The 25,624-nt window shown below is 41.5% G+C and overlaps 1 protein-coding gene across 3 annotated transcripts in view; it reads right to left on the bottom strand.

Moving 5' to 3' along the window:
* Positions 1–269: 269 nt before the first annotated feature.
* ACVR1 (activin A receptor type 1) overlaps positions 270–25,624 on the bottom strand; it is a 95,474-nt gene continuing 70,119 nt past the window's right edge. For 2 of the 3 annotated variants that reach the window (XM_039495408.1, XM_039495407.1), the window contains exons 7-10: positions 23,131–23,406; positions 17,846–18,043; positions 2,640–2,770; positions 270–1,501 (exon numbers count right to left, since the gene is read on the bottom strand). In XM_039495408.1, coding sequence (XP_039351342.1) covers positions 1,367–1,501; positions 2,640–2,770; positions 17,846–18,043; positions 23,131–23,406 — 740 coding nt within the window. In that variant the 3' untranslated portion in view covers positions 270–1,366. The remainder of the gene's footprint in view (positions 1,502–2,639; positions 2,771–17,845; positions 18,044–23,130; positions 23,407–25,624) is intronic. The other variant, XM_039495409.1, reaches the window with a different exon arrangement.

Below are 25,624 nucleotides of genomic sequence, written 5' to 3'. Positions count from 1 at the left end.
GGGGATTGGTCCTACTTTGAGCAGGGGGTTGGACTAGATGACCTCCTGAGGTCCCTTCCAACCCTGATATTCTAGTCTATGATTCTATGAACTAGTTAACTGTATAGGTTCAGTACTGACTCAAAAGGGAAGAATGCCAACATATGCCTCAGCACTTACATGTCCCATCCAAGTATTGACATGGACCTGCTCTCTTAAGCTTGCAAGATCACTGAAAGATACCAGAAACTGGAAACTAGTTACTAATAGGCATTAACTAAAAACACTCGTTTGACTTGAAAACATTCTATTTAATTTATACAAATAACTACTAAATAGAAAAAGTAGATTAAAAACAAAATAGTTTTTCTGGCAAAGTTTAAATGCACATTATGTAGCGCTTAGAAGGAAAAAAATGCATTTTCCCACAGCATTCATGACTTAAAAAAAAAAATCTACTGAAGTCCTACATTGCTTTCATGTTCTAGATCAGTAAGACACTAGATGCGGCGTTGTGAGAGTAGTGGCTAAATATGTTCTGCAATTGAACTGAAGTTATGTTACAGACCATACCTACAAAAAAGTGAAGCATTTAAAATGTGACTAACACGTTGTAATATGATAATACAGAAAGCAACTTCTGTTTCAGATTATATTGTGTTACAAAAACGTCTGTGTAAGAAATAATGAAAGAGGCCACATAAAAATAAGCTTTAACTTTATGCACTTATTCAGTTTTTTAAAACTGGCAAGTGCATTAGTAATAAATAATTTGCAAGTTTTGTATAAATGAGAAATTCCTAATGTTCAGCATTATTGTAAACATCAGTACACATGTAAAATGCAGCTAAAATCTGACAGTTACATTTTCAATTTATCAAATCGATTTCCTATTGTTCAGACACAGATCAATGGGGTACATAGCCAATCATTTTTGGCAAGTCACGTCTTTAAAATTAACAGTAACAGTGCAAGTAAGGAATGCAAAGAATTCCTAGTGCAATAAAGAGGAGAAGCACAGGCAATATTGCTGATTAAAATTTACCACTTCCATGTGTTTGTCCTGGGAGTGACTAGGAGACTCTATAAAAAGCTATTCAAAGCCATCGTTTAATGCCCTGATCTTGTTTTAGGATTTCTGTGTCTTCCTTCAGGCCACTATCTTTGCAACAGTACATCCAGCATAAGTCTTTATAGTTTGACCCTTTGTGAAATGCCCATGACAGTCACTGAGCAGGGTTCGTATGGTTCCATTGTTTCCCAGATGAAAGGCTAGATAAGAAAGTCTGCCTCTAAGAAGCCATTTGGGACCAGTTCTAGAACTCGTCAGTCCAGAATATTTCTGAACTGGACAAAAGCCTTCCATCTTGACAGCATCACAAGAACATCAACAGTCAGCTTTCAGTTTATCTAAGGAATTATCAATTTTGGTCAAAGTCTTTTTGATACGCAGGGCTGTTAGCCTTGCCGATGGATTGTGGTACCAGCATTCTTTCATCAGCTTGGCAAGAGAGGTTAGTGTCTGGGAAGAGAGAAAGAAAAAAACAACAAAAACAGACAGTTGTATATAAGCACACAGATCACAAGCTCACTCAAGTTTCATTAGCCTTACTGCTTTGTTAATACTCAAATCTTTACAAAAATCTACAACTTGGTTTACAGCTACCAAAAATGATTTCATCCCTTCAAATTTCTGCAGAATTTTTTTTTGTTTGGTTGAATAAATGGAAACCATATTTAAAGAGGGTGGGGTCAAGAAGATGCCCTGACCAGTGCAATTAAAAAAAATAAGGTCAGATAAAAATTATATTTGAATGTTTAAAAACCACAGTTTTACTGAATAGTGTAAATAGTATCACTAAATCTGTAAATAATGCAACAAAAAAGTAAGTTTTCTATAAAAACCCACAGAAAGCACTGGAAAATACACGTATTTTCCACTTGTAATTTTAAAATACCTAGGGCAGTTTGTATATCTAAGAAACAGAGCTGTCTAACGTGGTAGGACAGTTTATTTTATTTGTCCATGGCCAACAATGCGACTCAAATATACATAAAACACTGCAGAGATTAAACCATAATTCCATATCTTCAGAAACAGACAAACCAGTTACTCAACTGCCGACAGGATATTTGAGGGCACAATTACATTGATTTTGGTGAAGAAAAAGGAAGATTTTTACTCTTACTACTTTAATCTGACCTTTTAAACATATTTATTGATATGGGCCCTTATTATTATGGGGGGAAGAGGAGAAAAGTCAGTTTTGACATAAATCTGCATATTTATGACCTTCATGTCCTTACATAGGTTACTTCAGTAGAAAATCATGTTGGTGTTGAAGAGCAAGAATAAGATGTGCCACAGTGGGTGTGGCCATTTAAAAAATCAGTCTGGATTTATATCACAGAGATTAGATTTGTTTCGATTTGCCTGACGAGGACTTGTTTGCTCTGGTTCTTCCCTTAACATACAGTCAGGTATCAGCACACATTTGGCCATCTATCTTTGCAAGAAATTATCTTAGCAATAAACAGAGACCATTTCAACTAAAAGAAGATATTAACAGCTGAAAACAGTTTACACCAAAAGATTATTGCAAAAGGAGCAAAAGGTCTGAGCTGACATTTCAAGACATGACCTCCAGTTTGCTACTTACTAGATCTGAGAACCATCTGTTGGGAATGTTTGGCCTTTGCTGATCCACACAGACCACTTTTCTCATATCTTCAAAACTAGGGTCATTTGGAACCACATCATAGAATGGAGGTTTATAGTCTTCTACAATACCTAAAACAGATGAAGATTACATTATTGTGCTGCGGGCTTTTAGTGACTTCATCAGTAAGACATTTCTGCACCGAGGCCGGGGTTATATGATTTAACAACCTGCAATGTCCATACTATTACTAATTCTTACGTTTACATCTTCAATATGTTAATCCGTATGTATGACACTTATGGGGTAGGCAAACATCAGACCCATTTTGCAAGTGGAGAAACTGGGGCACAGAGAAATTCCTCAAAACCACACAGTGAATCAGTGACAGAACTAGGATTAGAACTCAAAGTTCCTTGCAAAAAAAAGGGAACACGTTTAGTCGGCTAAACCATGCTGCTTCCCAAATTAATAAAGGTACAGAGAATCTATGAGAGATTCACAAATTTATGGCAGGTAGCTGGCTGGTGAAAGACATTAGCTAGCCACCAGGAAGCCTTGCATCTCACATTTTAAAGGCTATGTCAAACAAAAAGCAGTAATTTATTCCAGACAAGCAACTCTTCTCCCCCCCCCCCCCAATAAATAAAATAAATAAGTAAATTCAATGCTAAACTATATTACTAATAAAGGGTACTAGTTTTGCCTATGCATTTCCTCCCTTGCAACTGTTAATGTAAGTGTAAATTATCAAAAAGGCTTTTAAAACTCCTTTTTTTCCCCTTGGGAATTCTAACTCCTTGACACAAACTAACTGACTCTGAAGAGAAATGGGATTTTTGTTAGCAAAATGCTAACAGAAAACTTCAAGATCTGTATGCTGGCTTTGATTGGTTGACCATAAATAGAACTGTTTTTCATGACTCATGGAGGAAGACAAGAAACACTTAAGTCTCTATATACTCTCACACTGACACCTCAAAATGAAGACTGTTCTCTCTTTCTTAAAGACCTATTGTAAAGCCGGTGTCGTATGCTACCATAAAGGCTAAGTGAGTGGGGAGCGCCAAAAATGTAAATTCAATTTCAAAATTTTAGAAGCCCCGAGATTTGCTTGACAGTGCTTAAATAAATCTCTGAACTCAGGCACATGCTGCACATGCATACCCGCACACGTGGACTACACATAGGGTGTCAAAGAAGAATCAGAACTGCCAAAAACCATGAAAGAGAAGGTAGGTGAGGTAACATTTTTGATTGGACCACTTTCTGTTAGTTACAGAGGGTATGGCTACAGAGCAACTAGACACTTGCAATCAGCCCCTGCCAGCCAACTTGTGCTCGCAGAGCCCGAGTCAGCTGGCACAGGCCAGCTGCAGGTTTTTCATTGCACTGTAGACATACCCATAGGCAAGATACAGAGCTGTTCTTCAGGTCTGGAAAAGATAATCAAAGTGTCACAGCTATATACACAAGATGAAACAGATTATTATGCATAAGGATTTAATGCATGTTGCAAGAAACTATGCAAAAATAAAGTGGTCAAGCTCTGAGAAGATAAAGAAGCTCACTATCTGATACAGTGGGCTTTAAAACAAATACAGAGAGTGCTCGGACACAACAGCACAAGGAAAATGACCGAGACAGATATAAGGGTTTCAGCTGATGTAGACAGAAGAAGAGTAATAGAAAACTAGCTTTAAAAAAAAAAAAAAAGGACTAAAACAGCTTGGCATAGACTAGAATAGCTGGAGAACCAAAGCAGGAAGCACAGAATACCACTGAAATCTTTTGTGTGACAAGGTATGGAAGACAAGGAAAAGTTCAAAGGGCTTTGATACAGAAAATCCTGAAACCACTTTATATATTGAAGCAACTGCAAACTTTCAACTCTCCCACTTAGTCACTGCAATCATCTTATTTCTGGATTAGGGACGTAAAACCATTAGCTGTTAAAAATTTTAATAGTTTAAATGGCAAACTTTTAAAATGGTATTTACATCCCTATTTTGGATGTGCTAATAAAATATCATCAGCATTCCCACCCTACCCGCCTTCCCATGATCAAAAATGACAGACAGTTCATTATGCCTCAACCTCTCTCGGCTTTTTTCAGATCTCCACCTTCGAGCCCCTCTCCCATGGAGCTGGGATCTAGATATGAGCAATGTCATGGCTAACAATATGGATGAGACAGAGTGACTGCAAGTCCAAACACCCATTGTGTTATAACCCCCTGATTGAGAACCCCTGCTTTGGAAGACTAAGGCCTTTCTATAATAAAAAAGTTGTATTGCCTTTAACTATACCAGTACAGTTAACGAGGCAGTGTCCTATCCAGTATGGACACAGTAATACCTGTATAGAAGTGTTTTTACCCGTATAGCTTAGGCCTGGTCTACACTAGGAATTTACAAGTTGGTATAGCCACATGTCTCAGGGGTATGAAAAATCCAGCTCCCTGAGAGCTAGGTAAATGGAAGAATTTTTCCATCAGCCTAGTACTATCTATACTGGGCCTTAGCTTGGTATAGCTATCGTCTCTCAGTGAGGTGGATTACGTACACTGATGGGAGAATCCCTCCTGTTGGCATAGTTAGGCCTCTACACTGAAGCGCTACAGTGGCTGCCGTAGCATTTTAAGTGTAGACAACCCTTTATTCTCAATTCAGGAAGGGCTTTTACCACAATAGCTATTTTAGTTACACACACACACACACACACACACACACACACACCCCTTAAGTGTTAATCAGGCCTAAAAAAGGACATACAAGCAAGAAGAGTATTTATTTGGAACGGTAAAATTACTCAAATATACCAGGATGTAATGAAGGATACAGTTACAAGAATAAAGAAGCATTTAAAGTTAAGTTACATAGGGAAAAATCTGATACAGTGGTATCATTCAACCAGGCATGTTAAATTGTCACCACTAGAAGATACAAGATCCCCAAATTTCTGTAGGAGTAAAACACATTCCAGTAGAGTGTTCAAATGTATTTCCTATTTGGGAGAGACGGCTCAACATTTAGTTTTCTGTTTGGTTTACTTAATAAGCCACACTGATGTAAAATTGAATGAATCTATGAGTAAAATCTTCTTTATCCCTCTTTAAGTAAGCTACTTTACAACATGATTAATGTAACTATTACTTAACTATAGATAAATGTGTAAGATACAACAGATGGCAGAGATGGAAAAGGAAGAAAAAGCCTATTTTAACTCAACTTAATTGCAAAATTAGCTTTGATATGCATACAGAAGTGCAGATTCCATTATATGCAATATAAAGTAATATTAACCTACATTTTCAGAAGTTATTAATGACTTGGGGCACTTCATATAGTCACCCTGAGAAGGATCTGATTTTCAGAAGTGCTGAGCAACATCTTATTGTGGTTTTTTGGGGTTTTTTTTTGCACAATGTTTATATTCTCCCCCATTCCGCACATCCTCTAGTCTGCTGCTCCAGAACAAGGTTTAGTCTAGTCTAGAGTAGTCAGTGGAGACATCCCTATGTTTCTTCTCAAGAGTCCCTCTTTCTATACTTCAAATGTTGACAGGTGAGAAGTGTAAAACTAGCATTTCATTAGAGTTAAAATGTAAAACTTCTCTTTTGTTCAACATCTGAATGCAGAAATACCAATCTAAGGCACACATTAGGGCCTACCTTTGGGGAAAAAAAGGGAGGGGATTTGAATCTGTATTTGAAGTTTAATCCAAATTTCAGCTTCATTTCCAAACCTCATTAGGATGTTAGTAGAATCTTTCCTCTATCACCACAAACACAGCATGGATTTATTTTAAGTTACTATTTTCATTTGGTCTGCTATATATTGTTGAGTATAATAAAGCCTAATTACTTTTAACCATCATAGTTGACTATATTAAATCTAGAAGGAACCAGATCTGGCCTTTATTCTAACAGTTAAGTCAGAAATATTTTAAACAACCATGCCAAACTTCATGGATCCTATGGGATCACTGTTGGCTCCACAACAACTGAGGGACTATGTCAGCAAGCCACCGTAACCTCTAGTCTGCATTATCGTAACAGAGCTGTCCCTGTGAACTATGATATCCCTCTCTTCCTCACTTGCAAGAGAAGAAAACAAAACAACCCTAAACCCATGCCAGTTACCAAACAGTTTAAGGATCCCTTTCATAACTTAGAAAATACTGCAACGCTCCCATAAAGAAGCCAGCTTTTCCATAATTGAATTAATGATAAGCTTGCATCCAAGATGGTTTTTTCACCTGATTACTCATTTCTTCAATGTCAGCTTGTCTCATTATATATATATATATATATATATATATATATAATGACTGTATGCAATACAATGCAATTAACTAGTTAACAGGCAGATCTTTGTATAAAAATATGAGGCAAAGTTGCCTGGATTGTGAAAATGGGTATGTAGTCTAAATTCTCTTTCAGTTACAGTATATCATGATTAGCATGGATGGTCAACAAGATGATAGTATTAGAAATCAGTGAGACTGAGAAGTAATAGCAATAAGAGGTGGAGTCTCAAACAAACACCTGTCAGGAATGTTCTAGATCAGGGATCGGCAACCTTTGGCATGTGGCCCACCAGGGTAAGCCCCCATTGGCCTGGAGCGGTGAACTACGGCCAGTGGGAGCTGCGATCGGCTTACCCTGGTGGGCTGCGGGCCAAAGGCTGCAGACCCCTGGTCTAGATAATACTTAGTCCTGCCATGAGTGCAGGGGTCTGGACCAGAAGACCTCTCAAAGTCCCTTCCAGTTGTATGATTCTATGAAATACAAGATAAGGATTGCTGGCATACTGTAAACTAACTAGGGAATTATTCAAAAGCAAGAGAATGATTCTGCAGTGACCTAGTGAGACTATTAGGCATAGAGTACAGTACTGGTCACCAGGCTTAAAAAAGAAATAATCAGTTATTAGAAGATATCTTGCAGTATGCACATGCCTCCAGGCCACACCCACACTCTAAGTTGAGCGAAAAAAATGTTAATGTTGTGTCTTTCCTTAAACTAATCAACAACTGAAAGGGAGAATGTTAGAAGATTCTGTGTCACCAGAACAGTCATTAGCAGATAGAATAACCTACTCAGTATTACAGGAGCTGATAGTCTTTATGAATTAAAAGACTAGACCAGATCAACAGTTACGGAATAGGATACAAAATTTGCCATACTGATCAGAACATTAAGCCCAGCATCCTGCCAATACAAGTTCATAGCATACCCAATTGAAAATTGCTTCCTGCCATCTATGACACATCCTGACACAATAGCAGATTAGCTCTACCTTAACACTTGGCATTACACATGCTATCAGTCATTAAACTAGGAGCATGTCTATGCGCTAAGTAGGAGATGGGATTCCTAGCTCTAAGAGAGACACTCAAAAACGTAGCCATGGCAGTGTGAACTGCAGGATGGACCAGCCACCATGTATATGCCCATCTGAGACCCTAGCCACGTACTCAGGATGGCTCGCTCCTCCAGTGTTGTACTATATTTTTAAAGTGCTAGCTCAATGAGAGCTAGTGCAAGTATGTCTCCTTGAACCAGGAATCATACTCCCACCATGAAGTGGGATAGCTCAGTGGTTTGAGCATTGGCCTGCTAAACCCAGGGTTGAGATTTCAATCCTTGAGGAGGCCACTTAGGGATCTGGGGCAAAAAATTGGCCCTGCTAGTGAAGGCAGGGGGCTGGACTCAATGACCTTTCAAGGTCCCTTCCAGTTCTAGGAGATTGGTATATCTCCAATTACCACCTTTTTTACCTTTAAGCTGTTTTACAGATCCAGCTACACCATTTGACTGATCACCCGACAGCAGTTTCCACGGTTACTATGAAATATGAATACAAATTCTCCCCTTGATGTTTAACATTTAAAACATAAATATGAGAGGAATTACTTATGGTCCTGGAAATAGGAGCTACTGTAATATAGACAACATTCTACTCAGATGGGATGTAATATTGTATACTAATAGAAAGTAGTAATTTTTCAAAATTTAAACATTTAAAATATTTAATACAACACTACGGTCTATCAACCTGCAAACTACCAACGTGGCCAATTAAGCCAGGTTAGAATTAAGATGGCAAAGAGGAGATCAGACAAACTTCTAAGTGGAGGTTGCTTACTAGAACTGGAGGTTCTTTGAGATGTGTGGGCCATATATGTATTCCATACATGAGTACGCATGTGCCCCACGCATCCGAGTCCAGCGATTTAACAGCAGTGTCCATTGGCCCACACATATGCAGAAGATCTCCTCATGCTCCCAAGCAAGGGTATAAGCAGTACAGGTCAATATCCTCTCAGTTCCTCTTACAGCAAATCCAATCACATCTACAGCTTTCAGGGGGGACGGAGGGTGGGTAATGGAATACAGATAGGGACCACTCATTTTGAAGGAGCTCCAATTACAGTAAGTAACCTCCATTTCAAGTGCTGGTCCCTATGTGAATTCCCTAAGCAAGTATCAGATTGGATGTAGGTGTGAGGAAGCCACCAATGAAGATTCATGCAGCACCACAGATCCCACTGCTACACCTGCAGCAGAGGCTCGGACAGGTGGCTGCAAAGGTCCTCTGCATAGAGACCTCCTCCACCTGGTGGCAGCCTGCACTCTCAGAGAGTGGGTCGTTTTACCACCAGGAGGCAGGATGCAAGCTAGTCCGTAGTATTCTATAATGCAGCCAGAAACCCACTTAGAAATCCTCTGAGAGGATATAGCCTGACCATGGGATCTCTCTACTATTGTGTCAACGAGTCTTGGAGACTTTCTGATGGTCTTAGTTCTTTGCAAGTAAAAGGCCAGTGCACACTTGACACTGAAGGAGCGAAACTCTCTTCTCTTCAGAAGCATGGAGGTTTCGGAAAAAGGACAGGTAAGTGAATACATTGGCCAAGGTAGAATTCTGCAACAACCCTGGGTAGAAATGTAGGGTGAAGGTGAAAGGATACTTTGTCCTTGTGTAAAGGGGGGGAAGGGGGGAAGAAATCTGTCATGAGAGCTCCAAGTTTGTTGATCCTCCTGGCCGAAGTGATGGCCACTAGAAATGCCACCTTCAAGGAAAAGCGAGACATGGAACATGCTGCTAAGGGTTCAAATGGAGGTCTACTAAGCTACGACAGCAAAAGGTTCAGATCACATAGTGGTGTGGGTTTAGTGACTGCTGGAAAAGGCCTTGATGAGGCCCTTCAGGAACAGTATCCTAGTTGGGTGGGTAAAACAGAGCATTCATCTACTATTTATTTGGGGGGGGGGGGCGGGAGACACTAACAGCTGCTGGGTGGACTTTTAAGACTGACTGTGCTGAATCCAGGTGGAGACATTTCCATTTAGCCAGATACCCAAAGTAGGAAAGAATTGACCAAAACCTGTTATGTACAGCCTGGACCAGGAATGAACAAGAACAATCTACCTCAGATGCTCATCTAAACACCAGACCATAGGGTGGAGAAAGCCACGGTTGGGGTGTTTGACCTGCCCCTGTCCTGTATCAGGAGTTCTGGGAAGGTTTGGATCTTGAAGGGAGGGTCGACTAACATGGACGGAGGCTCTGGGAACCAAAACTGCCTTGGCCAGTAGCATGCTAGGAGAATGAAGACATTGGCTCCATCATGATGCATCTTTCTCAGCACCTGTAGAAGCAGGAAAATGGGAGGAAAGGCATATCTGAAACTGCTCATCCACAATAATAGAAGAGCATCGCCTTGGGAATCATGACCTATGGCTCCCCTGGAACAATACATGGGGAATTTCTTGTTTGTTTGTGATGCAAAGAGGTCCCTCATAGAGGTGTGACCCAGCATGTGAAGATGTCTGTCAGAATGGAGTGCATTTCCTGACTCATGGTCCGCCATGAAATGCCTGCTGAGGTTGTCTGCTAAGGAGTTGTGGATATCCAGGAGGTAGGTCACCTAAATGGTGATGATGTGACTGATGCACCCATTCCAAATCCTGCCTCCCTGCAGACAAAGCAGGGGAGATCTCATTCCTCCCTGTTTATGTAGACAACAGTGGTGATATTATCTGACATTACGTGGATGTGGAGGGTGCGAGTGAGAGGAAGGAAGGCCTTTGCATGCAAAGGTCAACTACCCGTAGCTCCAGGATGTTTATATGTAGTCTGGTGGTTCATGTGCTCTGTACAATATGACTGTTCAGTTGGGCACCCACCTCAGAAGGGATGCATCAGTTACAATAGTGATGCTGGAAGTGGTGAAGGGAACCTTGTCTCTGTTTGACCACTCAGTGAAGGAGCTGATGAGTTAGGAGTTAATGTGGTCTTTATTAGGCGAGTAGACCAAAGTGAGCCAGGCAGGCAATGCAGATAAAGCCTGGCAAAAGGGGGTCAGACAAGTACACGCAGCCATATGATCTAACAGCGACAGACACATCCACATTGTAGTCCTTGGTCTGTGAGAAATTAAAGAAACTAGGTTGTGCATCCTCTGAAACCTTTCTGCAGGGAGGAAGGCTCTTGCAGGAAAAAAAAAAAGTCCAATGTTGCCTCAAAGTTTGTTGTCCTTGTGGGGGACAAAATGGTCTTCTGTTCATGCAGACCCCCAGGGCTTTGAATGAGGTATGGACTAGCTGACCTGACCTCCTGGCAAAAGCAAACTACCAGGAGCTAGTCAGTTATTGAAATACAGAAAGACTGTGTGGCCCTGACTTCTCATCTGGTCTGCCACCCCAGAGAAAACTTTTGCAAACATTCTGGGTGCTGTCACTAATCCAAAAAGAGGGACCCAGAATTGTAAGTGCTCCTGGCCCATGATAAGCCATAGGAACCTCCCATAGGAGGGGTGGATACCTATTTCAAGAGCTGCGAGCGATGAACCACATCCCTTCTTGGAGAGAGGGGATTACTGATACCAACATGACCATCCTGAATTCCAACTTCCAAATGAAGATGTTGAGTTGCCAAATATCCAGAATGGGTGTCCTTTTTGGGGACTACGAAATACAGATGATAGAACCCTCTTCCTTGAGGTGGGCACCTCGGTGTAATGAGGACTTTGTTTCCTGTTGAAGAATTGCCTTGAGAGCGGTCCTGAAGGGTGACCACAAAGGTTGTTTGCAGGGAGGGAAGGAGATATACTCTATGGAGTATCCCTGATGGATGGTTAGGTCTTGGAAATTATCCATTCTGATTAGCTCCCGGTTGTGGGCAAAACAGTGAGACGGCCTCCAAAAAGGTGACAGAAGGGGCAGGTGGCACGAGAGATGTTTTAGTTGAGACCCACTCACCATCAAAAGTGGCTCCTAGCCACAGGCTGGGAACAGGTTGCAGTAGTAGAGGGGGATGAAAAGCAGGGCCGCTGAGTCTGTCTATTGCAGGAAGGTCCCACAGGATGCTGATAGCAGAATGCACAAGTAGGAAGTGGTAGTGGCCTTGATTTAAAAGGTCTTCCTTCTTGTTGTCTGTCCTTGAGACCCATGTGCAGATCCCCAGGGAGCAGAGGGAAGATCTTGAGTTGAGCCCTTTAACAAGAAGGCTGAGACTCTCCACTTGTTAAAGAGGCTGGACTCAAAAGGGAAAATCTTGGATAGTATTCTCCACCTCCCTGGGGAGAGCTGAGGATTGAAACTATGAATCCCTCCTCATCACAATATCAGTGGCCAAGCTTCTGGATGCTGCAGATGCAGCATCAACTGCAGTCTGAAGAAATGTTTTTGCCACCAACTTGCCCTCCTCTAAGAAGGGAGAAAAACTTGGCTCTGTCCTCACAGGAAAGTTTGTCCTAAAAGGCCACCAGCCTAGAGTAGTTAAAGTCATTCTTGGCTAGCAAGGCCTGGTAATTGGTGATACAGAATCACAAGCCTACAGGGATGATCTTTCTCCCCAGGTGGGCCAGTCTCTTGGAGCCCATGTCTGATGGGGTGGTCCTTAGGTATTGAGACCTGTATGTTCCATAGTAGCCCGTACCACCAGGGAGTTGGGAGCAGAGTGGGAGAACAGGAATTCAGCTCCCTTTGCTAAAATGAAATAGCACTTTTCAGCCCTTTTAGGTATGTGGGGGTGAGGCAGGGAAAAGAGCACGCAGGATGCTGGGGGATGTGCCAGACCAATCTCACTGGTTTCAAGATGGCCTCGTTAACTGGGAGAGCCACCTTATTTGGGCCTGAGGCTGAAGAATGTCCAACAGGTGATGGTGAGTCTTGGGCTTCCTCCAGAGATATCTGGAGACCACTAGCCACTCTCTGTGGTAAGTCCTGTTATTGCTTATGGTTGTTGGGGGGTGGGGAGGGGTAAAATGGGGAAGAAGAGATTGCCTTATCTGGGGAAGAGGAGGAGATTCCCATTGGAAACATCGGTACCTGTGGTTCTGGTTCAGCATCTTCCTCCTCCTCCTCACACACCGATGGAATTGGTTGATGGTGCAATGAGGAAGAGTGGAAAGACTCCTAGGTGGGTGCTGGACATCTGGTATAGGGTTCCCAACAGGGCCAGAAAGAGGGGCCAACTGTTTGAAGGGGACCCCATGACATGGGGAACCATTGGTCCCAAGGGAGGCAGTGCTCATAAGGGTAGCAACCATAAGTCCTCGATCACCTGTCCAGGCTTGGGTCTCTGTGACGATGAACGAGGGACCAGCTTATCAGATCTGTCCAAATCCAAAAACTGCTCCTTCTGTAATGTCAGAGCCATCAGCACCGTGGTAATCCTGCCTGATGGTAAAGACAGCTCCTGGGACAACAAAGCAATATAGTCTTCTGGTATAGTAATGTCCCTCAGGAGGGCCGGGCCAGAGAAGTGGATAGACTGTGGGTGGGGGAGGAAGTTATCCTCTGGTGCCATATAGTTCTCTGTGCACCCCATGTGCAGGATGTTCTGATGGTTGGCACCAATGGAACCAGTGCACCGCCAGTCGTGGGGTGTTCAGGCAGCTCTGTCACTATCACAGAGTCCAAAGCTACACTTGTGGAAGGGACTGGAGGACAACGGTCCTTGCACTTCAGAACCGGAATCACCAACGGAACAGGAAGATTCTTCTCCCTATGCACCTTACCCTCCACCCTTATGTATTTTTGGTAGAATCAGTCCTTAGGGTCTGTGTGCAAGGGCTCGCCCAACCTCAATGGGCTCAGGGTAGTGTGTCTCTTACAGACAGTCCTCAACAGTGATCTGTCCTTGTGCCCATGAGAGTGTCCCTTACCTCTTATGAGAAGACCTGGAGAGTGTGTCTTTGGGCTTAGATACTGAGTGCTCCACTCCTAAGCATGTGCACAGAGGGGCACTGCTCATTTGATGAGGCCGATGTACAAGGGGGTCTTCCTGGGCAGGATCAGAAAGGGGCTTCATAGCCTTCTCCATCATCTCTAAGGTGAAACTCACGAGCTTTGTGAGTTCTTGGTGGCAATGAGTGACAAATGCTGCATGTTGCTAAAATGTGTATGTCACCTAAATAGTAGGGACAGAGCTGGTATTAATTCCTTCTCTGTCAATGACTAAGGCAGGAGATACAGTTTTGAAAATGGTGAGTCTGGGCATAGTCCCTGACTGTGAGGAAGGAGTCCCCAGCCTGGGGAAAACACACTACGCTAACCTAATGAACAACTATTTACAATCTTATTTACAAGTTTTCTGAAAGGATGACACTGGATTCTGACGCCGACCATGCAGATGTAATAAGGAACTGGGAGAGTGTTGACCCACACTGCTTCTTATATCCTCAACTCGGGAGCACAACTCGGGAGATCTAATGTGCATGTGCAGGGGACAAAGGACATTGCTTGTTAAAATCTCTAGACTCCGGAGTATGGTGTGCATGCGTACCCCACACGTGTAATGCATAGAGGGACAAAAAATTGAAGAACTACAAACTTCTCACAGCTAGCTAGATATGGAACTTTTTTTAGTTGAAACTATGTTTTAATTGAAAACTGGTATGAAAAGTTTCATTGTGCAGACGGCTTCGTTGAGAAAAAATATTGTGCAATATGAAGATATACAGGCACCCCGTTAACTATCACCAATCCCGTTCACCATAGCTATGAACGGCAGTCAGTTATATTGAAACACACATTTTGTTCTCATCTCAGTTTCCCTTGTGGTCTTCGGTTGAGTTACCGATTACACAGTTGGTTAAACCACCACCCATCCAAAAGAACTCTCACTAGGACAATCGGTAATTAGGTTTCCATTCCACAGTGCTCAATGTTTAGAAAGAAAAATATGCAATTTCAGATAAAAAAAGTTCAGAATCTAAATCTCAACATAACAAGCTCATTGTTACAGATCAAATCTCAAGGCACTCAAGTGACAAATTGCAACCCCGAGGTTTCCAAGTATTGAGAAATAGTCTCAATCTTTTTGACTCTCTTTTAAAAGTTCACCAGTAAAATATTAACAAAAACATTGATGCTAATTTTATAGCCACACAGTTTGTGCACAATAATTTCTTTAGTGACATTTTTTCCCCACTTCTCTATTTAACCATCCCTTGTAGCTACCTCAACTCATCTTACCGGAGAGGACACACACCTTACTTCTAAGGCAGTGGTTCTCAACCTATTTACCACTGTGGGCTGCATATGCAGCTCTGTTATGTGGGCCACACCCACACACTAGATATACTACCTGTATGGCCCTGAGGATGTCACATGGGCAGTAGCTGTGTGCTGATTGGGCTACAAGCAGCCCACGGGAAGCGAGCTGAGAACCACTGTTCTAAGGCCACAACCACATCACTTCATGGTTCAAAAGCCAGCTGTTGACATACCAAAGCGATCCTTGCTCTATACAGTAGAACATCAGAGTTACAAACACCTCGGGAATGGAGGTTGTTCGTAACTCTGAACAAAAAACATAGTTCTTTCAAAAGTTTACAACTATTGCGTAAAAGCTTTGAAACTTTATTATGAAGAAAAATGCTGCTTTCCCTTTATTTTAGTAGTTACATTTAACACAGTACTGTACTGTTTTTTGTTTGTTTTGTTTTTTTTTTTAGTCTTTGCTGCTGCCTGATTGTGTTCTTCTGGTTCCAATGGGGTGTGTGGTTGACTGATCAGTTCGTAACTCTGGTGTTTGTAACTGAGGTTCTACTGTACAGCACCTCTCCCAGTGTCTCGAGAAGATGTTCCATATTCAGACAGCAGTGGTAGTGTTGCTCCCACTAGAGTGAATCACAAGATTCCAGCGGACTTCCATGAAAGCAGGATCTGTTTGTATTTGGCTCCTAAATGTTATGTGGAATTGTTTGCCACAGAGCCACCCAACTAGCTCATCTTGTTTTCTAATCTCAAAAAAGAACCCATTTTAGAATTCTCTTTTAAAGAAATTACTCAAGTTCCAGAATGCAGATTTTATAGAAGTAACTGCCTACCCGAAGACTGTGTTGAGCATTGTCTTGGACGGGGGAGCAATGCTTTCGGGGGGAAATCATTGTCAGCTTTATAGTTAGGATGGCCACTGCTATTCAGGAGTTGCTGTGAAACGCAGCCTAATTATTATAATACACGACCAGCTTTTCTGCTTGAAACACTACTGCACCTGCTGACCTCCTCCCCAGGGTCCAAGTCTACTCCCTCTGGGCAAGTCTTCACTAGGTCAAAAAGCGGGCTCTTATTTTGAATACATATGGTAAAATCCAAGTAGAGGCAAGGTAATTTGTAGTTTTCGTACCTGTCTCAAGCTGCTAACAGATTATGGGGGACTTTAGTGTATACCTTGACCTGCCAACAGGTATGAAAACTACCTGCTGCCTTGTCTTCACTGGGATTTTACCTCATCTTACCATACATTAGTCACACATGGTAACACCACAACTTTTTTTCTAGTTAAGGTAAGGCCTCAGATCAAGAGACTTCCTAGGAAAATGATCCGGCCTAAAGCAAATCAATACATACTTATTTCAGTAAACAGACTGCAGACTTTTATCAAAGTTAAGCTAAGAACCTTAATACATAATATACCCGCTATTTTCCCTATGTGGATTTTGAATGCTTTCTTAAAATTCAAAGCTTCTCTCAATCTATAAAGAAGTTTCTTCCACAAGCCACTTGTGCTAATTCAACAGGATACTTAGGGTATGTTTACACTACCCACTGGATCGGCGGGTAGCGATCGATTATCGGGGATCAATTTATCGTGTGTAGTGTAGACACTATGGAGAGCGATCGGGGATCGATTTATCGACTGCTGAACTCCAACAGCGCAAGAGGCAGAAGCAAAGTTGACGGGGGAGCCGCAGCCGTCGATCCAGTGCCATGATGATGCGAAGTAAGTAATTTGAATTGGATCTAAGATACGTCAACTTCAGCTATGCTATTCTCGTAGGTGAAGTTGCGTATCTTAGATCGATTCCCCCCTCCCAGTGTAGACCAGGCCTGAGGCACATGCAAAGTTTAAGCCTATGAGTAGTCCTAATCACTTATCTGGCTTGAGGGTTACTTCCAAACAAACTCCCACCACCACCCCATACAGTGCTCCAGAGGGCTCCCAGTCCCTTCTGACCAGAGGAACAAGACCAGGTTCGGTATTTGTACTTCAGACTCCTGCAGTATATCCATTCCTTTTGGTCACTGAGAAACTAGGTGTATGGTGTTTTCTACTAAGGAATCCTCGATACAGCTATCTAGGATAGGATTCCCCCTACCAATGCACTATTGCTCACTGCTGACGAGAAGAATATCAGAAAATTACTCGTGAAAAAGCAATACCTGTTCAAAATACAAATTTAAGAATGCAATGTGTTTAGCTTGATATACAGTAAGCACACCCCGAACACACATCACTTCCCTTCTCTATATTGTCCTTTGGGTTCTCTAGAAGCTCTCACTTAAATACCTCAAGAAACTAAACATGTTTGAATGGGCTCAAGCATGGGGAGCAGAGTAGAGTTATCCTCTCAGGACATCAGAGCCCCTCTCAGCATTACCATTTCAGTATAATAATAAAAATCATCTTCAATTTGGAATTCAACAATGGTTGCTTTTCATCATATCTCATCCAAAGTTGGCAAAAGCACTTTGCACATCAGATACGAGACAACACAAGTCCTTCAAAGTGAGTGAGTTCAGCCTCTGGAATACAAACACTTCAGAGATACAGTATTTTCACATTGCCCACTTAGTTCAACAGCAAAGTGTACAGTAGAATGGCAGATGCTTTCCACTGTTTCCTTACCTCTCTTGAAAAAGCAGAAGTCTGAGCCCTAAAAAGAAATCCTCAAATACTCACCATTGCTAACCATGCGTCTAGCTACTTCCCAGAGGACTAGTCCAAAAGCCCAGATGTCAACCCTTTTATAAGAGTCAAAGCAGTCCACTTGAATGGTTTCATCTAAGACTTCAGGCGCCATGTAGCGCTTGGTACCCACACGGGGGTTGTTCCCCACATCCAACTGATTAGTGCTTTGGGAATGCATAACTGCAAGACCTGAAACAAAGAAAGCAGAGTTGCTGTTAAATCATTTTTAAAACTCTAATAGCACATGCAGTTAGAGACTTGAACTGCATACAAAAGTTGGTACACATTCCAAGGACACAGAGGTTGCTTGAAAACAAGCAATAGAGAGGGTTCAAGTGTCCAAAGAGCAGCTGTGTCAGCTCCACACTAGCTACCAAGTATCAGAAACAGCCAGATTGGCCACAGACTTAGACAAACTATCTCTTACAAGATTACTATTAAACATGTGTATTGCACTGTTATAAAATTTTATCATTCTAGGACTTAAGTGTTTGGCAGCCACTGGATGTCACCATTACTCTCTACACGTATAACCAGAAGGCCAGGAATCTTATTTAAAAAGAAAACAATCCTACCCTGAGTACAAATGTATTTATGGAACTTTTGGGTGGGCGGACATGTACAAACTGTGGGGGAAAGAACTTTCTTTGCAGAGAGAGGAAAAAAGATACTGCATGACCAATATGTAGACTGGAGTAAAAAATAAAGCTGAAAAACAGCAACACAGATGTAGGTCAGAAAGTAAACATCCTCAAAGGGACCTGAGATGAGTCAACCAAAACCACTCAACTTGGTTTATGCTGATCTCCAAACATTTAAGTAAAGAACATTATGTGAAAGACTAAATTATAGTAAATTTGGAAACACACAAAGAACCTATTTCACCATGGTAAACAGGCAGTCACTCCCAAGTAAACAGCGACAGGTGCAGGACAGTACTAAGCAATAAAACAGAAGACAGACTCTTCCTGATTCCCTTACCGAATTCTGCAAGAGCAACATCTACTACTTAAATTTAACACAAGCTTATTTAAGACAACCTGATAACACTAACTGCAGACCCATGGAAGATTAAGACACAGGATTACTATATTCCCAAATATTCCTTCAAAACACGATCTCTTTTCCACAGTAAGAAGGATTTGAAAAAACATTTTTCTGCTTAAGTACACTTCAAATCAATTTGGAGTTGCTACAAGAACTTGCACAGAACTAGAAATATGCTAACCCCTTCGTTGCTAAGGAAGATAATATATTAAGTCTGCTCATCAGCTAAAGGCATCTCCAGTCCTTAATAAGTATACATTCCCCCTTTCAGATAGGGAAAGTAAATTTTACAGTGCAATTTTCCTGGCAAACTTTGAACACATCAATACTTTGGGGGAATTTGTTGATATGATCAGAACACTATTCAAACTGGACAAAAGATTCAGCAGAATGACAGGTCAAGGGCTTCATGAGACTCAAGTTAGTGTTTTTCTACATTAAAAAATGAGAAAGTGTTGCAACCAGATCCTCAATATGATGGTCTCTGTACTGTAGGTGGTATTTAGAGACCAGATATTTCACTGTTTTCAGGGTACTTGCCTTCCACTTCAAGAAACCTAGGTGAAAATTTGAGTTCGGGAACCTAAGCACTACGCAGGATATCAACTACTGCAGACTACTGATTTTGACAGGAAACATTTAAGGGAGAGAAAGGAAGAGTTGGAACTGATGCAGCTTCTTGGTTTTGGACAAGAAAAGAAAAAAAAGTTATTTTACATCACTATTGGGATCATTAATGGCTTCCATACAGATATTCCATTCTAAACATTGAGGAGGTTATAATATTACCACTCAAGCAATTTTCTTAGAATTTTTACATCTTCTCTGGGAAGGTAAGTACTTGTTTCAGAACAGTGACATTTACTGCACTATTTTGGGTCCTGTACTATACGTAAGTCTCTGCTCTCTTCTACAAAGCTATTGCAATGATTCATTGCGTATGTGGATTGCTTTTATAGTTCCCCCAAACAACAATTTTCCTAAATCCAGTAACTCGAATACCGACATTCATTAAAGTGAAGCCACCACATATACTTGGGTTTCGTTATTAAAAAGGTATATCTATACAGAAAGCATGAGGCTTTTTGTCACAATTGTAAAAACAAAAAACAAAGAAAAAAAACACACCCCTGCAAGCTAGGTATCTCACTGAATGTTTTGGAACTAGGTAAAGTTTTGATTTCAAAGGACTTTCCTCCCTAAACTTCTAGTTCATGTCCAGCCTAGATTAGTAGCAACTGAAACTTGTTACCATCAAATTGCCATTTGGCAATAAATTTATTAAGTTCTCCATCCAGATCTTAGAGGACAGGTGTAACCAGCACACTTGAAGATGCTTTCATCAGAGAAGAAAAGAGCTGAACAACAATGAAGAAGTGATCTCGCCAGTGACACCAATGTAGGGAAGACTGCAAAGATATTGTCTGTGCTACAACTGTTCTATAAACAGAGCTGCTCAGCTTTGAGAGTTTTCAGAGCTTTTCATTCACACTGAAAAATGAGAGAGTGTATATACACACAATTTTTACTCTTGAGGAAAACAATCTGCAACTACGGCATGCAGAAAAATGTCCACTCCCCTCTATCCCCCCAAATCCCTTTGCTTCCTTGCAGAAAATGGTTTCTGTGGGGAAGCAAAGAGAAACTGCACCAATACTCACTCACCCCTCCCCAGCAGCTCAGACTGTTGAGGCAGCAGAGGGGAGGAGGAGGAGGAAGACCACGACTATGGAGACCGAGTTCCCCCTCCCCTTCCCCCACACAGAGCAGCTGGGGCTGGGTCAGATCAAGCCCCAGGAAACCTTCCCTGGCTGAAGGAAGCACTGCACCATGGGGGGGCGGGGGGAGGAGAGAAAGGGGTTTCAGATGCATGGGGATTGGGTGACGGGGGGGCAGCTCTTTGTACAGTGACACCCCCCCCAACCCCTCTGTATCAGGAGCCCCCTGAACTCAGAACCCCCCCACTGAGCCCCCAAACCACCACCCTGCTGAGCTTCACCCCTGCATCAGAAACCCCCCATACCCAGACCTCCACCACATGAGCCCCAACCAGCTGCACCTTGACCCCCCCCACCCCCCCAAGCCCCACTCCCCCTCACTGAGCCCTAACCACCTTCACCATGCCTCCCCTTGCAGGGTCCCATTCCCCTCTGCACCCAGACCCCCCCCCACCAAGCTGCCCACACCCAGATTGCACCACACAGAACCCTGGTACTCTTGAGGGAATTCTGCACGCCCACACACACACACACGCAAAATTCTACATATTTTAATTGTCAAAACAATATAATCACACCATTTTCAATTATTTCGGTAATCAGCAAATAATTGAAAATGGTGCGATTATATTGTGTTGTTTCGACAATTAAAATATGCAAAATTTTGAAGAATTTTAAAATATTAGGAGCACAATATTTAATTTTTTGGGGCAGAATTCGCTCAGGAGCAATTTTTTCTTTCAGTTTATACAATTAAGAAATTCCTTAATTGGATGCACTGGCAGATCCAGAGCAGTGACTTGGATGGGAATATAATACATAACAACCTGGTTCTTAACTGCACCTCTCTAGCCATCATAAGCTACACTTTACTACAGGGAGGGTGAAGAGATAGCTCAGTGGTTTGAGCATTGGCCTGCTAAACCCAGGGTTGTGAGTTCAATGGGGGGGGCATTTAGGGATCTGGGGCAAAACTCTGTCAGGGGATTGGTCCTGCTTTGAACAGAGGGGTGAACTAGATGATCTCCTGAGGTGCCTTCCAACCCTGGTATTCTATGATTCTATAAAAAAGAAAAAACAGACCAGAAGAGAATGAAGACAGGCCAACCATGCACAGAGGGACTCAATACATCCTGAAGAGGAACAACAGTTTTGGTTAATCCTCATTAGAGATAATGAAGTAAGAAGAGTGCTCCATAAATAGGTGGCCAAGATTTTCATATACAAAAAGGCTATTTATTTTCCCCACTGTCAAAAGTCAGAACAGCAGCAAATACTTCTGCTCCTGTTTAACATACACCCCTCCACTATACTAATGAGGTCTCTAAATACCATTGCAAAAAAGTTTCATTTCACTTCTGTGGTGCTGAGTCAATAGTAAAATAAATGCTGCCCCCTTCTGGTGATGATTAAGTATTAGCTTAAAAATGAACTCTACAAAGCAGAATTTAAAGATGTGTATTACTTATTTCACTAAATAAAATATCCACTTCCTGTTTAATATTCCCTCTGTGGATTCCAAGGAGCTGTCCCCTCAGCAGAGAAACAGCCAGGTTGTTACTTATTATGGGAGCACCTGCATTTATGCTGAACCCCATTTGCGTGTGATAAAGTCAGATCTCAATGTGTGTGCGTCAGTCAGAAGACCCAGTGAAGTTAAATAGGAATTATGCACAAAGAAAATCTCAGAATCAAGTCACACAGTGTTTTTAAATCCAGCCAATTATTCCCTTACATTCAACATGCCTTAAGATGACTAGTCTGTCCCTTTTTTCTTCCCTTTGCACAGATAACAGAAGCATCACGCTATAATGCCTTGTACATTAACCAGTCGTGTTGCTTTAATCATCCCTCTGGCCTAGAAATTGCTATTTAATTTTAAAAAAATTCTCTCTCTCTCTCAGCTTGGTTCTGTGCTCACTATCAGTGGCAAAAGTCCCACTGACTTCAGGGAATGCTGGATCAGGCCTATAGGTGTTAGGGAGTTAAATGTTATATTTTGTACAATAAGTTTTACAGGCAAAAAATTTAGTAGGATTTTAAGATTTAAGTAAAAGCATTTGGAACAATAAGTACATTATTAGTATATCATTTTTAGTAAGAGCCCAGTTCAACCCAACTCCCATTGACTCCAAATCAGAGTCAGATCAAGCCTTAAATTGCCCACCTTCCCTTTTGAAATGGAAGAACGGGAAAAAAAATTAGAGGGGAAAAAATATTAATTGGATCCTAAATACTATCCATAAAGCCTCTGAAATGCTATTAGACATTATTAATGATGTTATTTATTGATGAAGCCCAATCTGAGAATGATCCAAAATGTGACATCTGTTTCTGAAATCAGAAGTGGTACTAAGTTTATTCAGCTGGATAGTACTTTATAAGTGCCCCCTAGTGGCTGCCCTAACTTCCAAGAAAGTTAAAAATAACTCAAAGCACCTTAAAATGTATCTACTATACTTGGTTAGTTATGGAACATGCAGTTTGTGTTGATTGTAAACTGAAACTCACCTAAATCTGCTATGCAGCACTGCCCATTTTTTTTAACAAGGATATTTTTGCTCTTCAAGTCCCGATGGGAAATGGCAGGCTTCCCCTGGGTCCCAAATATCTCTATGTGCAAGTGTGCAAGGCCACTGGCTATGGACAAGACTATTCGTAGGCAGCTGACAGTGTCTAGCGTAGTGAGTTGTAGATAGTCATACAGAGATCCCATTTCATGATAGTGTGTAATTAACCACAACTGGGTGCTGGAGTTTCTAGAAGTCATATCTGATGCAATAAAACCTGAGATGAGAAAGGCAAAAAAAGACAACAAAATTAGATGACATAGATTTCAAGTTTACATCAAGAGGTAAAATGTCACCAACAACATAATTTAAAACTGAACTGAAATGCAGTCATACTTGTGAAAGGCCACTGTGGAGATGATAAATACTAAGATGAGAGAGCAATCTTAAAAAGATATTTATAAAATGCAACTCAAATTTATTCACAAAAATGCATGAGACCTTCATTTGAATGACTACAACGAGATAAAATTGCAAGTCAAAATCAAACAAGCTTTTTAAACAACTAATATCCACAGGTCAAATTTCATTTTAAACAATTTCCTTTATTTGGATGTTGGCTAATTAAGCAAATCAGTTTAATAATTCCTATTTAAAACTAAGTGTTTAATTCCCAATAATTAAAGTAACTCAATATTTGCTTTCTACTGTAATCAAAGCGAAGTCATTATACAGTATTTAGATTGCCAATACTAATTAAGTGAATACCCATAGCTCTAGCCACCTCGAACTCAATTAAAATATAAATATACAATACATATTCACCCCCACCAATCAGCCTGACCAGAAATGCAGTCACAATCGAACAAACCAACTGATACCACATTTCACTTCAAAACCCCATCATTCACTCTAGACCCTAAACCTTCCCCAAATGCCTGCGAGAACAAGCAAACCCTGCAAAGTGCATTTGAGGTCAAATGATTTGAGCTATTTTGGGTCACAGAGTGAGAAACGAAACCAAAATTGAGTGGCCTGCGAGCAACTTCCCCCACTTAAAGGGAGCTCCAGTTTGAGCACGATTGCAACTCTAACAGCGTGGCATTGGGAGAGAAGCAATCCCTCAAATAGGCAGGTCTGAGGCCATCTAAATCTTTACTGGTCAAAAACACCACCTTTTACTTGAGGCCAACAAGCAGCCAGAGCAGATCACAGAAAATGGGTGTTCCAGTGAGCTACTGTGCTCAGTAAGCAAGCAGCCTTATTCCGACCAGTGTAACTGTCAGATATAAGACAGAGCCCCATGTAGAGTGCTGCAATAGCCTAATTGGAATGGCAAAGGCATTGACAGGAGTGAAGTCCATATCCAAAAAGAAGAGACCACACCTTTCTGGCCAAGAGTATATTTAAAAAAAAGGGGGTCGGGGGGGGGGGGGGGGAAGAGGCAGAGAGTAACAATAGCTACTGGATAATCTGTGCGCAACTGTTGGTCTAACCAGATCCCCAGATTATGAGCACATAGTAGTCAGGGAGTACACCTCAAAATCAAGATATTTCCTTCAAGCTACCATCACCATCTTGGCTTCGGTTTCTTCTGGGCTGAGCAGAAATTGCTCTACAGCTGCTGGTAATGTCACTTGGGATGCTCCATCCACAAGATTGGTGGACAAAAGTTGGCCAATTGCCAAGAGGAATTTAGCAACACCTAGTCAAGCATCTTTAGTCAGATGATCACTTTTCCCCCCACCGAACGCTGGACAACTCAGTTATTATGCAAGGTACCTCAGAGGTAGAGCAAGATGAAAAGACAGCTATTAATTATGGCTGGATTTCTTGATCCTTTCTAGAAAGTCAATTGAGAACAAATTTTTTTTGTAAACGGAGAACCAAGACACCCCCCACCGAACCCCGAGGTGTCCTAGATCAGAATCAAATCCAAGATCCAGAGGTGAAAGAGAGGCAGCTGCTCTTGTATTTACAACAGAAGTTTATTCCCAAGTAAATAGAAAGCCCACAGGGATAAACCACAGGGCCCACCCAAACACAAAAGCACTTTCAGCCCCTCCCACACATTTTCCTTTAAAATTCTGATTTCTTGTAAATATGACTTTTTTTTTTTTTAGGCATAATGTCAAATCCAAGGAATAACCAGCAAAATTTCACAGCAATCTAGAAAGACTGACATGATTTTACTGAGTCAAACAGCGGAACAATGGGAAAGGGTAATATTTCAGCCAACTCAGTGTACTCTCTGGAAGAGAAGTTCAAGAATTCACATTTCTGGAGGCCACAATATTATTTTTCTAACAGCAGAGGAAACTGATTCAGGAAACATTTGACAAACATCTTGGAGGCTGATCCATGGAGCCAGGAGGGCATTCTCTAACAGGAAAGAAACAAGAAAGAGCCTTCATAAAATAATTTTAAAAAGTGAGACAGGTTATGGGTAAGGTAAAGTCACTAAGCAGTAAACAGATTGCTGCTTTTCATTTTTC

The sequence above is a fragment of the Mauremys reevesii genome, linkage group 11, assembly GCF_016161935.1.
Source record: "Mauremys reevesii isolate NIE-2019 linkage group 11, ASM1616193v1, whole genome shotgun sequence".
Classification (NCBI taxonomy): domain Eukaryota; kingdom Metazoa; phylum Chordata; order Testudines; family Geoemydidae; genus Mauremys; species Mauremys reevesii.
Note: the sequence above shows the minus strand (reverse complement) of the source record. Positions and strands in the feature narration are given on the sequence as shown.